The 16,314-nt window shown below is 29.2% G+C and overlaps 10 protein-coding genes across 10 annotated transcripts, besides 6 other annotated features; all 10 read left to right on the top strand.

Annotated features, from left to right (window-relative positions):
- Window positions 1-155: 155 nt before the first annotated feature.
- On the top strand, window positions 156-1,259 carry TA05580 (Theileria-specific sub-telomeric protein, SVSP family, putative; the record flags this gene model as incomplete). The annotated part of the gene is made up of 1 exon (XM_950448.1): window positions 156-1,259. The coding sequence occupies one exon, from the start codon at window positions 156-158 to the stop codon at window positions 1,257-1,259; it is 1,104 nt and encodes a 367-aa protein (XP_955541.1).
- Window positions 1,260-1,511: 252 nt separating this feature from the next.
- TA05575 (Theileria-specific sub-telomeric protein, SVSP family) lies at window positions 1,512-2,912 on the top strand (the record flags this gene model as incomplete). Its single annotated transcript, XM_950449.1, has 1 exon — window positions 1,512-2,912. One exon carries the CDS (start codon window positions 1,512-1,514, stop codon window positions 2,910-2,912), a length of 1,401 nt encoding a protein of 466 aa, XP_955542.1.
- A 400-nt stretch (window positions 2,913-3,312) lies between these two features.
- Window positions 3,313-3,375: a sequence feature (Signal peptide predicted for TA05570 by SignalP 2.0 HMM (Signal peptide probability 0.738, signal anchor probability 0.077) with cleavage site probability 0.648 between residues 21 and 22).
- On the top strand, window positions 3,313-4,929 carry TA05570 (Theileria-specific sub-telomeric protein, SVSP family, putative; the record flags this gene model as incomplete). The annotated part of the gene is made up of 1 exon (XM_950450.1): window positions 3,313-4,929. The coding sequence occupies one exon, from the start codon at window positions 3,313-3,315 to the stop codon at window positions 4,927-4,929; it is 1,617 nt and encodes a 538-aa protein (XP_955543.1).
- A 166-nt stretch (window positions 4,930-5,095) lies between these two features.
- Window positions 5,096-5,158: a sequence feature (Signal peptide predicted for TA05565 by SignalP 2.0 HMM (Signal peptide probability 0.830, signal anchor probability 0.000) with cleavage site probability 0.810 between residues 21 and 22).
- Window positions 5,096-6,808, top strand: TA05565 (Theileria-specific sub-telomeric protein, SVSP family, putative; the record flags this gene model as incomplete). Its single annotated transcript, XM_950451.1, has 1 exon — window positions 5,096-6,808. The coding sequence occupies one exon, from the start codon at window positions 5,096-5,098 to the stop codon at window positions 6,806-6,808; it is 1,713 nt and encodes a 570-aa protein (XP_955544.1).
- Window positions 6,809-7,095: 287 nt separating this feature from the next.
- Window positions 7,096-7,167: a sequence feature (Signal anchor predicted for TA05560 by SignalP 2.0 HMM (Signal peptide probability 0.189, signal anchor probability 0.701) with cleavage site probability 0.120 between residues 24 and 25).
- On the top strand, window positions 7,096-8,424 carry TA05560 (Theileria-specific sub-telomeric protein, SVSP family, putative; the record flags this gene model as incomplete). The annotated part of the gene is made up of 1 exon (XM_950452.1): window positions 7,096-8,424. One exon carries the CDS (start codon window positions 7,096-7,098, stop codon window positions 8,422-8,424), a length of 1,329 nt encoding a protein of 442 aa, XP_955545.1.
- Window positions 8,425-8,681: 257 nt separating this feature from the next.
- Window positions 8,682-8,753: a sequence feature (Signal anchor predicted for TA05555 by SignalP 2.0 HMM (Signal peptide probability 0.189, signal anchor probability 0.701) with cleavage site probability 0.120 between residues 24 and 25).
- Window positions 8,682-9,947, top strand: TA05555 (Theileria-specific sub-telomeric protein, SVSP family, putative; the record flags this gene model as incomplete). Its single annotated transcript, XM_950453.1, has 1 exon — window positions 8,682-9,947. One exon carries the CDS (start codon window positions 8,682-8,684, stop codon window positions 9,945-9,947), a length of 1,266 nt encoding a protein of 421 aa, XP_955546.1.
- Window positions 9,948-10,217: 270 nt separating this feature from the next.
- Window positions 10,218-10,283: a sequence feature (Signal peptide predicted for TA05550 by SignalP 2.0 HMM (Signal peptide probability 0.710, signal anchor probability 0.000) with cleavage site probability 0.642 between residues 22 and 23).
- On the top strand, window positions 10,218-11,507 carry TA05550 (Theileria-specific sub-telomeric protein, SVSP family, putative; the record flags this gene model as incomplete). The annotated part of the gene is made up of 1 exon (XM_950454.1): window positions 10,218-11,507. One exon carries the CDS (start codon window positions 10,218-10,220, stop codon window positions 11,505-11,507), a length of 1,290 nt encoding a protein of 429 aa, XP_955547.1.
- Window positions 11,508-11,751: 244 nt separating this feature from the next.
- TA05545 (Theileria-specific sub-telomeric protein, SVSP family, putative) lies at window positions 11,752-13,047 on the top strand (the record flags this gene model as incomplete). The annotated part of the gene is made up of 1 exon (XM_950455.1): window positions 11,752-13,047. The coding sequence occupies one exon, from the start codon at window positions 11,752-11,754 to the stop codon at window positions 13,045-13,047; it is 1,296 nt and encodes a 431-aa protein (XP_955548.1).
- A 154-nt stretch (window positions 13,048-13,201) lies between these two features.
- Window positions 13,202-13,255: a sequence feature (Signal peptide predicted for TA05540 by SignalP 2.0 HMM (Signal peptide probability 0.893, signal anchor probability 0.000) with cleavage site probability 0.809 between residues 18 and 19).
- TA05540 (Theileria-specific sub-telomeric protein, SVSP family, putative) lies at window positions 13,202-14,605 on the top strand (the record flags this gene model as incomplete). The annotated part of the gene is made up of 1 exon (XM_950456.1): window positions 13,202-14,605. One exon carries the CDS (start codon window positions 13,202-13,204, stop codon window positions 14,603-14,605), a length of 1,404 nt encoding a protein of 467 aa, XP_955549.1.
- Window positions 14,606-14,987: 382 nt separating this feature from the next.
- On the top strand, window positions 14,988-15,971 carry TA05535 (SfiI-subtelomeric fragment related protein family member, putative; the record flags this gene model as incomplete). The annotated part of the gene is made up of 1 exon (XM_950457.1): window positions 14,988-15,971. One exon carries the CDS (start codon window positions 14,988-14,990, stop codon window positions 15,969-15,971), a length of 984 nt encoding a protein of 327 aa, XP_955550.1.
- Window positions 15,972-16,314: the final 343 nt, after the last annotated feature.

Raw genomic sequence — 16,314 nt, forward strand, 5'->3', positions numbered from 1 at the left:
TATTTTTTATAATTTAGTAATATCTATTCAACAATAGTTTAGAATTTATATAAACAATTTTAATATAATTGTGTCAAATCGTATGAAATATATTACATTTATAGATTTTTAACTAAATTATAATTTTATTGATTTAAAGATCCCCCATGGAATAAATGATTAAATATCATAGAATGAGTAAATATTTTAGGTACCAATACATACTAATATTAATACTAATTGGATATTCTGGATGTTCTGATGATTTAAATCATGAAAGGGTAAAAACAGAAGATTGTAATAAGGATGAGACTAATTTTAATCAAACTGGTCATACACTAGTTTCTAGAAATATTATTGAACGTGGTCTTGGACATATTGTTTATGATTCATATGGATCCGAATCTGTTAGTACAACTCAACCAGTAGAACAATCTAGTGAATCTGATATAGATCAAGATATTGATGAACCTGTAGAACCTGAAACTATTCCAGTAGAAGTTGGATCAGATGAAGAAGAAGATGAAGATGAAGAAGATAATTTTCAGGTAACAGAAACTACTGAAATAACTGAAGGAGTGACTGGAACTCAGACTGTTGGACCAAGCACTGATACTGAAGATGATTATAAAGAAGAAAAACCAACAGAAATTGATGTTGGTTATGAAATTATACATCCTGAATTATCAACAACTATATTTATGGGATTTGATGACAAAAGGAAATTTATTATAATGGATCATAGACATTTTTATATAACAACTGATAATACAACTGATATTAAAATAGAATTCGGTGCGAAATTATATGAAATAAAACAAGACAATAAACTTGTATGGAAAGGTAAAAAATATAAATCACGTCCACAATGTGTAATATATAAAAAATTAACAAACGTTTTTCTTATTATTTTTCCTAATAGTTTCTTTTCATGTAAATATGTTAATGGTAATTGGGAAAAGAGAATAAATATAATTCCAGAAATTGTTTTATATTATGTAAATTATTTGGGTAAACATGAAGAGATAGATGGTTCAAATATAATAACTGAATATACACAATATGGTAGTGTTCGAAAATATATTAAATACCCTACAATGTGTACAATGATTGAAGTTGGTCATCAAAAATTATGGGAAAAAAAATATATTGAAAAATATCCAAGAGAAGTACATTGTTATGGTAATAAAAAAATAGTAATAGTTTTTGTAACATGGAAATATATATATCTAAATCATGATGGTATATGGAAATTTGAGAAATCTATTAAAACAAAATAATAATTATTTTAATAATTTCAATTCAATATAAATCTATTAAATATATTATTTTAAACTTTAAACAATATAATACAAACACTTATACTTAATATAAATATAATGAAGATTTATAAATCATTAACTTAATTTAGTTAAAATATTAATAATATATATTAACTATATATTATTTTTCTAAATTAATATATTTTTCAAAATTTATGTATATTAGTAATATTTCAGATCCCCCATGAATAATAATAAATCAATCAAATAATGAATAAATGTGTAACATATACATATATAATAATACTCATTATAATTGCAGATGTTTATTGTTCAGATAAACAGCCATCCCGAGAATCTGATGACTCTACAGATGACTCAGATGATGATATTAATTTTGATACAATAGTAAAAGAATTAGAAACATTAGTTGATGAAGATGACGAATATGATTTTGGAAGAGTTTCGAAACAAGTAGAAAAAATAATTGATGATATACTGGATGAAACTGATGAAACATATGGTGTTGATCCTAACACGTTAGTAAGAGGAATAGAAAAAATTATTGATGATCATATTGATGAACCTTCAAGTAAAATAGAACAACAAAAAACTTATCCACAAACATATCAAACACCTTTCAATTATTCCAATTATAAATCATTTTATAGTCAATACAAAGAGCAATCTGATAGTATATATCCATCAAGTTATTTTAGTAGTCAACCAGTTTATCCACCACCAAGCTCCACTCCATTATCCAGCAATTTAAAATATCACAGTGCAGTATTTTATCCTAGATATGTTAATCCTAGATTAATACCACGTTACCAAAAATATCCTTATGGAATAGATCCTGGTGGCAAAGGAGTTAGTGATAAACCATCAGATCAACCAAGTAAACCTCGAGATGATAAACAAACAGATAGACCAAGAGATAGACCAAGAGATAAACCTAGTGTATCTAGAAAACCAGTAAAAGGTTATAAACCTAAACATCCTAAAGAAGGTGCTTTTGGAGGTGATGAAGAAGAAACACAAAAATTGTCATCATTTTTTCCTGAAACCAAAAAATGCAAAACAATAACTCTTGTGAAATATGACCAAGGAAATCTTGTTGAAATGACTCATGAAGATTATAGAATTTTACAATGTGGTTCACATATAACAAAATATATATTCAGATCTGAACTTGAACAAGTATATTGTGATGATGAAATTGTTTATAATCATAGACCTGGAAAACATTATTGTATATCATTGAATTATAATATTCAATCATGCTACTTTGTTCTTGAATTTGTTGATGAATTATTGTTATTTATGTTTACTAAAGGTAAGTGGAAAGGAAATAAACATAAAAACCAATGCCCATTTAAATTTTATACACATATTGGTGGTCATATTCGTCAAATGACAAATGATTATTATTGTATTGATATCAATACAAAAGGATCAATCAAATATAGATTTTGTAATAATGTTTACTGTAGTAAGGTCAAGTTTGATGATGAAGAAGTATGGGAAAAAACTACTCATGGTGAATATCCTATGGCAATTTGCTCATCTTATAATGGAAAAATTATATTTTATTATGATGGATATAATGAAGTCTTTGGGAAAAGATATAATAAATATGTGATGTTAAGTTCTGGAAAAGATGACAAATAAATTCCAATTAATTCAGTTAACATTTCTTAATAATGTTTTAATAATATACCTACTGTATTGCACAATCCAATAATCATTATTTATACTTTATACAGAATGTTTATTTGTTATAAACATTTATACATTGAATAAACTTATAAATTTTATTAAAATGAACTATTAAAAATATTTTTTAATAGAAAATGTATTTAAATCATTTATATAACTTTAAATACTAAAGTATAACAAATATTTGATATAATTATGATTAAAATTGTTTAATATTCATGGTTGTAATATTTTATTAAAATTTTGACAAATAAATGATTTGTTATCAATTAAATATTAAATTAATAACCAATAATTCCATATAATACTTAATTTCCAGATCCCCTATGAATAATAATAAATCAATCAAATAATGAATAAATGTGTAATATACACATACATAATAATATTAATACTAATTGGATATTCTAGATGTTCAGATAAACATACAGATCAATATCTTGATGGACAACTAGATGATGAAGATGATAATTTTGACGTGAGAGTAAAAGAACTGGAAAATTTACTAGATGAAGAAGATAATTATGATTTAATAGAAGCTAATATAGAATCAATAATTGAAGATGATGATATATCATCAGGTGCTGTTGATATTGAAACAGGATTTCAGCATCCTCCTCATCAGACATATCAACCTCAACAACCACAACAACCTGGTTATCCAGAACCACCCCCTCAAGGACCCCCTCTACCACAACAATATCCAGGATATCAACCACAACCTACTCCTATACAAGCAACACCACCTAGTCAAGGACCTACTCAGCCTGTACAACATCCTCGACCACCATATCAACCTCAGCCACCTCAACCTCCTGCACAACCTCTACCTATAGCAACACCTATTCAACATCAACCACAGTATCATTCAGGTTATCAATTTATTCCTCACCCTCAACCAATTCCACAACAACCTCAACCTCAGTATCGACCACCTCAACAGCATTATATACCACAACATGCCCCTATATCTGTACAACCATCAATACAAATACCACAACCTGGATATTACGGAGCTCCTATACGTGTTCCTATATTTCATGGAATTAGACATCCAACACAACAAATTATTCATCCACAGATAATTACACCTTATCAAACATATATACCTCAGACTATACCAATACCTGTAGGTCAAATTGTTTCTTCAATTCCTAGAACAATTCCTCCATATCAATATCCAACAAATATATTATTACCTACTTTGCCTATTGTTACTACTATTCCATACGCACCAATTAGATTGATGACTCAGCAACCTATTGTCGATCATCCCTTAACAGTTGATAATAAAATTGATGAATCAATTAAAGAACCTAGTGTTGAAGAAGAACCATCTAAAAGACCTAAAATTTTTAAAACAATAACTCTCATGAAGAAAGATGAAAAAGGTGACTTAGTTCCAATGACTGATGAAGATTTTAGAATTTTGTGGTCTGATGCACAAATAACAAAATATTTATTGAAATCTGAACTTGAACAAATAAATTGTGATGGTGAATGTATTTGGAAACATGGAAATGCAAAATATCACGCTAAAAAAATAACACATAACAAGGTCCTTTCCAGTATTGCTATTCGTTATAGATATTATTTTATTGTTCTTAGAGATCTTGGTGGTTTATGGCAACAGATTAAAAGAAGAATCCCAAATAAAACAGTATTTTATACACATGATGATCAAAACAAACTTGTTGAATTGTCTGATTGCAATTATAATATTGATGTTTCTTCATCAGGAGCAATTAAATATATTTTAATGGCATGTTCAAAATGTGTCAGAGTTGATTGTAGAGGTGAAACAATCTGGGAAAAAGATCCTAAGGATACTTATCCTCAAGTAATATGTATTGATGAAGAGATTAATATTATTGTTTATTTTGATGGTTATTTACGGGTGTATGTAAAGAAAGATGGTGTGTACGTTCCAATGTATACTAAAAAAAATATAAGAGGTCAAATGAATTAATAAATTCAGAACATCTCGTTTTAATGATAATTTAGAATATTTTTATTAATGATAAAAATATTATTTAATTTTAATTTATTACTGAAATATTAAATTATTTTATAATAGTAATGTATATTAGTAATATTTTAGATCCCCCATTGAATTAAGTTGAATCAAATCTATAATGAGTAAATGTATAACATATACATACATAATAATATTAATACTTATCAAATGTGTATACAGTGCAGATAAACAGCACACATCTGTAGATACAGAAGATGAAGATAATAATTTTGACACAGTTGTAAGAGAATTAGAATCATTAGTAACTGAAGATGATAAAACAGCTGGTGATACAGTAATTTCAGATAATCTTATGCAACATGGACTTGGACATATTATTAGTCAACCAATATACGTACCAGAACAACCAGATCAACCCACACAACCTACACCTACACAACCAGAACAACTACCGCCTGAACAACCACACGCTTATGAACCAGGATATTATACTGAACCATATCAACAATATCAACCACCTCCAGCTCAACCTGATTATGAAGAAGTATCTGCTGGTTATGATCCATTTCATTACCCTACAGCTCCAGAAAAATCTCCACAAGAGGATAAACAACCCATCCACTATCATGGACCTACTCAGCCAATACCACAACCTCGTCAACCACAACAACCACATCAGCCTCAGAAAATTTATCAACCACCTTATCAACCTCCGTATCAATATTATCAAGCTTATATACCAACACAACCTATACCATCTCAACCCCCGTATCAACCAGGATATCCAATACCTTATCAACCTATTCAACCTCCACCAGGTCAATTCAGACCACAGCCACAACCACGACCACAAATTCGACAGCCTATATCAATTCATCCTCAACAACCAAAGCCTCCTTATCAACCAACTCGACCTATAGGTATACCAACACCTAAACCTACACAACCCAGTTATCCTCCAAAGCAATCAATTCCTGAAGGGGTATATAAAATTCCAGTACAACTAGGACCAAGTGGATTACCTAAACCGACTCATTTAGGTACGAGCATACAGGATTATCAATCCAGACCTCTAATAAAAACGGGGCCTGATTTGTTAGGTCCACGTCCCGGGCTTCCTAAATCACATCCACAATCTAAAGATGGATTATTAGGCCCAGCACCAGGACCATTAAGATATCCTTCGGATATAATGGCTCAAAAACGTGAAATTGAAACTCCATTAAATGAAACTAGTGAACTAGCTGAAATAATAAATAGATGTAAAAAAATAAAATTTATGAAAAAAAATGAGGAAGGAAATCTTGTTGAACTTGACACTAAAGATTACATGATTTCATTTATTAATGAGAATATAACAAGATATAAATTCAATGTAGAAGTTGCAGGAATAAAGTATGACGGTGAAATGGTTTATCAGCATAATCCTATGCACCCCTATCCTAATAAAATAACATTTAATAAAAAGTATATTGCTTTTTTTGTTCAACTCAACAGGGTATTTATAATGTTCAAATATAAAAATGGGATATGGAAAATTAAATTGAACAAAATTCCATCAACTCTTAGATTATACAGAACTGTTGAAGGCAATTATGTTGAACTAAATGACAATAATTACCATGTTGATCTTTGCATGGCTGGTTTTATTAAGTTTATATTTAAAAATGGTATTAAATGTACTAAAATCATGGTTAAAAATCAGGTCGTTTGGGAACAGCGTGATAATGATGAACTTTGCCCATTGGAAGTATGTATAAGCAAAACTATGAGATTTTATGTTTATTTTGAACGATATGTTATGGTATTTGATAGGGTTAGTGGGATATATACTCATGTAGACCTCAAACCAAGGATCCCATTACGATAATAAAAGCCTAAATTTAACATTAATCATTAAATGATATTTTAAAATATTCAAACTAAACAATTTAATTAATATAATCCAAATATATATTAATTATATAGTTATTAAATAAATGTTTATATGATTTAAACTAATTATTAAATTAATCTCAAAATATTGTTGTATTAGATGGTTACACTATTATTATTAGTTTTAAATTAATATTAACAATCTTATTGAGTTTAAAATTATTTGATGAAATCTTATCATATTAATTTCCAGATCCCCCATGGTTAAATGATATTTATCATATGAAAATAATGAATATTTATGTAATATTCATATACACATTTATATTCGTTATTCTTAAATCTTCAAATTGTTCTGATCAATATCCTGGATATTCAACTCCAGATGATACAGAAGATGAAGATAATAATTTTGATGTATCACAATCGGGACACCCTCATGAACAACAGTATCAACCACCTACTCCCCATACCACACAACCACCACCTACACAACCAGAACCTGTAACCTATCCTGGAATTCAATATCCAGTATATCAGCCTCAACCTCAACAACCATATCCAGGATATCAACCTGTACCTTATGAACAGTATCAACCTTATATACCATACCAACCTCCTCAACCAGATCAACCTTATCAACCTCCACCTCAGACTACACAACAAATACTAGTAACTTATCCTGGAGTTCAATATCCAGGATATCAGCCTGAACCTTATCAACATTATTATCCTGAACCATATCAACAGTATCCAGGATACCAACCACAACCACCTACACACTATCAACCCACTACTATACAATATCAACCACAACCACCTTATCAGCCTCCTCAACAACAACCTATATTACAACCACAACAACAACCATATTATACTGGATACAGACCTACACCAACAAGAGATCCTTCACAACTACAGAAAGAATATGATCAATTACCAGATAAATTAACTTCTGCCACAAAATATAAAGAAACAAGACAAAAAGAATTGGACTTTATAAAATTGTATAAAAAAAGTAAAAAAGGCAAGTTAGTTCTAATGACTGAAAATGACTACAGAAAAGTATTTTCAAATATGTTTGTGACTAAATATAAACTCAAATCTGAACTTGAAATGTTAATTTGTAACGCTGATACTGTTTATATTCATAAAACTGGAAACGCATATTGTACATCAATAACTTATAACAAAAAGACTAATTGTTTTATTTTAACCCGTAATGATGGATTTCTTTATATCAAATTAGATGATGGGAGATGGAGACTAAAATATAGAAGTTTTCCAGATTATGTTAAACTGTATACTCATGATTCATATGGTAATGATGTTGAACTTAATGATGAATTTTATTATCTAGAACTAACTTCAAAGGGTTCATTTAAATATAGAATTAAAGATGATATAAGGTGTACTAAAATCATAGTTAAACAAATGTTAGTTTGGAAACAGCGTGATCTTGATGAACCATTTCCTAATGTAATATCTGTTACAATCAAAATGAATGTGGTTCTTCATTATGAAAATTATGTTATAATATATGGTATTGTTAGAAGACAATTTAAGAGATTATACATTAAACCAAATAAAGCAGGTTTTAATGAATATTAAATAAATTATGGATTTATTATAATAATCCTGTAATTTAATTAATATAATCCAAATATATATTAATTATATAGTTATTAAATAAATGTTTATATTATTAAAACTAAACTATTAATTTGATCTCAAAAAATCGTTGTATTAGATGTTACACTATTATTTGTTTTAAATTAATATAAACAATCTTATTGAGTTTAAAATTATTTGATGAAATCTTATCATATTAATTTCCAGATCCCCCATGGTTAAATGATATTAATCATATGAAAATAATGAATATTTATGTAATATTCATATATACATTTATATTCGTTATTCTTAAATCTTCAAATTGTTCTGATCAATATCCTGGATATTCAACTCCAGATGATACAGAAGATGAAGATAATAATTTTGACACAGTTGTAAGAGAATTAGAATCATTAGTAACTGAAGATGATAAAACAGCTGGTGATACAGTAGTTTCAGATAATCTTATGCAACATGGACTCGGACATATTATTAGTCAACCTTATCAACCTCCAGAACAACCAGATCAACCCACACAACCAGAACCTGTAACCTATCCTGGACCAGATCAAACATATCAACCACCTCCAGCTCAACCTGGATATCCAATAGGTTATGAACAGTATCCACAACCTATACCTCATGGACCAGGTTATACAGGTTATGGACCTTATCAACCAGGATATCAACATCAGCCACAGTATCCAGGATATGATCCTTATCAGCAATTTTATCAACCTACTCCACCACAATATTATGAACCTACATATTCACAAACTCCTCAACAAGCAAAGCCTCCTTATCAACCAACTCTACCTAGACCTAGTTTACCATTAAGTCAATCTGAAAAATATCGACAACATAAACCTGATGATAAAACCGTTTCTTCTTATGGATCACTTGAATTAATTAAATTGAATAAAAAATTTGTTTTTTTAAAAAAAGACCCTGAGGGCAATTTACTTCCAATGATTGAAAGACAAGACTACAAAGTGATATGGGAAAATAAAAATTTGATAAGATATTCATTTCAAAATGGACTTGAATCAATATTCTGTGACAATAAATTCATTTACACACATAGAGAAAAAAAACCATATTGCAGTTCTATAACTTATAACAAAACTAATTCCTCCTTTGTTATTACTCGTGAAGGAGGATTTGTTCAAATTAAGCAAATAAAAGGACGCTGGATAGCTGTTGGACGCAAATATCCAGATTATATTAAACTGTATACTCATGATTCTGAAGGAAAAGAACAGTTGCTAACTACTGAACATTATTATCTTGATATAACAGATAAATGTTCATTTAAATATACATTTATCTTAGGAGTAATGTGTACTAAAGTTGTTATTAAAGATGAAGTGGTTTGGGTAAAAAAACCTGATAATAAAGGTTTTCCAAATGTACTGTCTGTTACAACTAGATTAAATTTGGTACTTTATTTCCCTAGGTCAAGGATTGTATACTCAAAGATGAATAATAGATATATACAATTGTATGATGAACAATATTAACTATATAAATATTACCAAAATCGATTCAATAAATCCAATTCTGAAATAATCAGAAATAAGATTAACACACACTTTGAATTTTTTTAAAGCATTATGATACACATATATCAAATTTGATATATTTAATATGTTCGTAAAATTTATATATATACAATAATTTAAAATTAATCTATTTAATTATTTATATTATTAGTTATTCTATCATAGATTACATTAATTGAGTTTAATTTTTAGATCCCCCATTAATTAATATTCAAATTAAATCAAATAATGAATAAATATATAACATATAAATGTATATTAATAATATTAATATTAGTTGAATATTCAAATTGTGGTGACAAACAAAATGATGAACCATATAACAATATTGAAGATGAAGATAATTTTGAGGTAACTACTAGTACTGATGGACTAACTGAACCAGCTCAACCTCCAATACATACACAAACACAGGAAGAACCAACTTCACATCAGCCTCAGCAATTTTATCAACCACCACCACAGAAACCACCAAATTATCTACCACAACAACAACCACTTTATCAACCTTATCCAGGATATCAAATACCTTATCTACCTTATGGACCTTATCAACCACAACCTAGTCCTATACAACCTCAACCATACCCACAACCACAACAACCTCATTATCCTCCACCACATCCTATACCTGTAATACAGTATTATCCTATACCTCAGCCACAACAACCTTATCAACCTCATTATCAACCTTATCAACAAGGATATCAACCTTATCAACCTACACAGCCTCCAGCTCAGCCACAATACTATCCACACCCAGGATATCAACCTTATCAGCCTTATATACCACAACCTCCACAACCAGTACCAGGATATTATCTACCTTATCAACCTTATCAACCTCAGCCTGTACTTTATCCACCACAACCTCAGCCACCTGAAATAATAATGACAACTAAAACAATGAAATTTATGAAGATGAATGAGGAAGGTATATTAGTTGAGATGGGTCCAGGTGATTATTATAAATCATATGAAAACAAATATTCAATGAAATTTGAGTTTTCCTCAAACCTTGAACAATTACTTTTTGATGGTGAAATTATTTATAATCATAAACCTGAAAATAAATATTGTACATCATTAATATATTATAAATCAAAGAATGTGTTCATAATGACACGTGATAAAGGATTTCTAATTACAAAATTTTATAAAGGGAAATGGGTGTCTAGCACACGGAGAATACCAGATTATATTGAAATTCATGGTAAAGATTCTGAAGATAGGGATGTATTGATAACTGATGAACAATATCGCGTTAGCCTTAGCACAAGTGGGTACATTAAATATATATTTAACGAGAATGTAAAATGCACTAAAATTATAATTCATAAAAAGTTATCATGGAAAAAAGAATCGAATGAAGAATATCCGATTGGATTTAGTATAACTTCAGGTAGAAACTTAACAGTATATTTCAATGATTATCTCAAAGTTTTTGGATCAGGAGGGCCAAAAACACAATACAAACAATTATCCAGTCTAAAAAAATATGATAAATCGGAGGATTAATAAATTTAATATAATTATTTTTAACTTTAAACAATATAATACAAATATTTATACTTAATATAAATATAATGAAGATTTATAAATCATTAACTTAATTTAGTTAAAATATTAATAATATATATTAACTAAATATTATTTTTCTAAATTAATATATTTTTCAAAATTATATTAAATTATTATATAATAGTAATGTATATTAGTAATATTTCAGATCCCCCATGAATAATAATAAATCAATCAAATAATGAATAAATGTGTAACATATACATATATAATAATACTCATTATAATTGCAGATGTTTATTGTTCAGATAAACAGCACACACCTGATGATGATGATATTAATTTTGATACAATAGTAAAAGAATTAGAAACATTAGTTGATGAAGATGATGTTGAAAGTATTGACGAAGAAGGGTTTCAAAATGTAGTATCACAGTTGGAAGAGTTAGTAGCTACTGATCATGATATACCACCACCAATACAAACACCAATACCACCAACTCATACTCAACAACCTTCTAAAGAACCTCATTATATACCAACAAAAGAACATAAACCAAGTCATCTAGATATTAGACAACCTATACAAATACTAAAACGACCTACTAAAGAATCTAAAGAATCATCAACTGAACCTACTAAAGAACCTACTACTCAAGAACCCCAACTAATCACTCGACCTATACAAATACTAAGACGACCTACACAGCCTGAGCAGTCTAAAGAACCACCTACACAAGAAGACTCTAAAGAACCCATTCAACAACCTCCACAGGAACCTACTCAACAAACCACACAACATACTACTGAACCAGCTGGGTTGGAACCAGAAACTATTCCAGTAGAGGTTGGATCAGAAGAAGAAGAAGAAGGTGGAGATGATGAACCTCCTCAGGAACCTAGTGAACCTACTGAAATAATAATGACAACTAAAACATTAACATTTATGAAAATGAATGACGAAGGTAAATTAGTAAAGATGCATTTAAGAGATTTCCTAATAAAATATATCAATTCATCAAAAACAAGGTATAGACTTAAAGCAAATCTTGAACAACTAATTTATGACGATATAATTATTTTCGAACATAAACCTGAAAATAAATATTGTACATCATTAACACATTATAAATCAAGGAATGTGTTCATTCTTATATCTCCTGATGGATATTATTTAGTTGAATATTGTAAATCTAGTTGGAAAGTAAAATTTGAAAATTTTGCAAAATCTCTCAATGTATATACACAAGATTCTGAGGGAAAAGAAATTCAGCTTACTGAACAATATTATGAAATAAAAATTAATGATCGCCCATTAATCCATTATAGATTTAATTCAGATGCTAATTGCACCAAAATTATACATAAAAAAATTATAGTTTGGGAAAAATCTAATGATGAAGATCATCCATTAGCATTGAGTATTGGTTCAGATAAAAAAATCAAAATATTTTTCAAAGATTATGTCAAAGTATTAATAAGATATCATGGGAAATACTTAGAATTATCTATTATTAAAGCGACCTATAAAACATAAATAACTCAAAACGTATAATTGTATAATAAATATTATCATATAATATATATATTATTTATAATAATTTTAAATTATATTATAACTTTAACAGTTTTTTGATTTTAAGATCCCCCATTGAATAAAATTTACATCTATATATGGAAATATTCAATAAATGATCTATTATAGATATTTAGTTTTATTCATTATAATTGGTTATTCAAGATGTGCTGATAAACCAAGTAACACAGATATAACTACTGGAGATGGAAGTGATTATGAAGAAGATAACTTTCAGGTAATAGAAACTACTGAAACTCTGACTGAAGGACTAACTGAAACTCAACCAGAACATGAACATGAAACTACTCGGACTGAAACTGTTAATGATGTAGAAACACAAACAGATCTAGAGCAACTTGAACATGAACCTCAACCAGATAATGTACCACCACCAATACAGCCTACAAGATATTATTTAATAGAACCTCAATTTCAGTATCCAGGATATCATTCTATATATTATTATCCACCACATCAACCAGTATATCTACCATTACAACCTCAATATCCAGTACCTCAACCTATACCACAGGTAGAACCTACACATTATTATCCAGGATATGAATATCCAGAATATGAACCTCAACCTACTCCTATACAACCTCCACAACCACAACCACAACCAGCTCAACCACTACAACCTTATCAATCTCCTCAACTACATTATGAACCTTATCAACAGTATTATCCAGGATATCCACCTGTACCTTATCCACCATATCAGCCTCATCCAGGATACCAACCACAACCTACACCTCAGTATGGACCTTATGGACCTTATCAACCATATTATCCTGAACCACATCAACCTTATGGACCATATCAACCACAACCAGTGCCTATTGATGAAGGTATACAAGAAAGTATTGATGAACCTCAATATGTAGAAAAACAACGAAAGAAACCGAAGAAAAAAAAATATAAATCAATTATTTTTATGAAGAAAGATCAGGATGGGAAATTAGTTGAAATGGATGGTGAAGATTACAAAATGGCATTTAGTGATTCATTCAAATCAAAATTTATTATTAAAGGAAAACTTGAAGAGATATTTTTTGAAGGTGAGACCGTATGGAAACACATGGATGGAAATGATTATCCATCATTTGTAGCATATAATAAAATAATTAAAAAATTTTTAATCTTTGTTGGTCAAAGATTTTTCTTATCTAGAAAAGTTAATGGTACATGGAAAATAAGTTCACGGAAAGTTCCAAAATATCTTAGGATGTTCACTAAAGATGATGAGGGGAATGATGTCAAAATAACTGATAATCAATACGATTTTGAAGTTACTCAAAGAGGAGAAGTGATATATAAAATTGTACCTGGAGTTAAATGCAACAAAATTATGATTAACGAAAAATCAATATATATTAATAGATTTAATAAAGGTTTCCCATTATCAGTCTACCTTAATCTAGAAGGAGAACTAATAGTTGAATTCAAGAATTGTACAATTTTATTTAAAATAATTGATGGAGACTATAGACCATTAATTACTAAACGACGCTAAACTATTTTTAAATAATTTATCTCATTCCATTTAATAAAGTATTTTAAATATCATAATCAACAAATAAATTATGTTTAATGAAGAATATAATATATTTTTAGAAATAAGGTTAAATATATAAGTATATATACTATTATTGATGTTATATAACATAGTATTAATATATTCATGTTAACAAGATAATTATTAATGTATTTGAATTCATATCATTACAATTTCTATTATAATTATTATTCTCATAAATTTATGTCCATAGATAAAGTTATTAATAGTATTATTATAACTTAATTTTACTAGTTGTATTGATATTTTAGTATATTTCATTCCCCATTGGTATATTCTGTTACCAAAGAATGAGAATTTTTTTGAATTTGTAACCTGAATGAAAAAATGTATTATATCGCTAAATCTATTGTATTATATTACATTCTTCCATCGATTCAATGGTGCAGAATCTCAAACAGCTTCGTTAAGCACCGGTCAATCAACATCTGGAACAGCTGCAGTTGATTCTGCATCTACTAATCCTCCAGTAACCGATACTGTAACTCCTGTAACTCTTGACATCAACATATCTAAGGATACCGATCAGATAGATTACAAGAAGGATGGTGAATTTAGGACTTACACACCTAAGGATAACCATGTGTTCAAAAAAGTTGTGAAGAAAAACGCTGATATATGGTCTGCCAAACCGAATGATAAGGCAATCAAGGCTGTACTCATGGGCTCTAAGAAAGAACCCAAACACCTTGCCTTACTTCTACAAAGTGGTGAATACGTACTACTTCATAAGTCCGGTAAGAATAAGCCTTGGAATGATATCACTAATGCAAAGTATGATGTCACTAAACTCAAGTTCCTGGGTGAAGGTGATAGTGAGATCTCCAAGTCTGACTATGATGTTGATTTACATGACCTATCATATACCTTCTTATTCAAGTCTGGTGTCACCTGTAGAAAGGTCTTGTTTGGAGATGATGATGTTTGGAAACATACTGATGATCCCAATTATTCAGATATAAAGTCACTTCAACTAGATCTTCCAACTAACAAGTTCCTTGTTAAGAATCAGTCTGATCAATCTAAGGAACTTACCAAAGCCAAGGTTTCTGTTTATGTTAATGCTACTCAGAGTGAAGGTACTGATCAATCACGATCACGATCATCTGGAGGTACTCCAAAAGGTGAAGGTACTGATCAATCACGATCATCTGGAGGTACTCCAAATAGTGGATCAGGTGAAGGTACTGATCAATCACAATCACGATCATCTGGAGGTACTGAAGAACGTATTCAATTATATAGTGGATCGTCAGATTATGAGAAACTCCTCGACCAGAACCTACAGGGTATGACCTGGTAACTACTCAATAATCATACTAACTCCTCACTTACTCAAAGTCAGTGACTCCATAATCACACACAGATATGCTCAAAGTCACTATCAATATCACACTATTTTAATTCACACTTATAGATCCTCTATCTGGATCTTATTACCAAATGCAGTCCTCTAATTATTTATGATGTTTAATCACACACTGTAAAATAACTATCATTACACTCAATCAATTCACACACATTGTAAAATAACTGTCATTACACGAACTCAATATTTAAATTCACACACACACTGTCATATACACAACCACCTTAACATTCCTTAATGTTTTACCTAAATTGTTTATTAGATACACATTAGTGTT

The sequence above is a fragment of the Theileria annulata genome, chromosome 3 (assembly GCF_000003225.4).
Source record: "Theileria annulata chromosome 3, complete sequence, *** SEQUENCING IN PROGRESS ***".
Classification (NCBI taxonomy): domain Eukaryota; phylum Apicomplexa; class Aconoidasida; order Piroplasmida; family Theileriidae; genus Theileria; species Theileria annulata.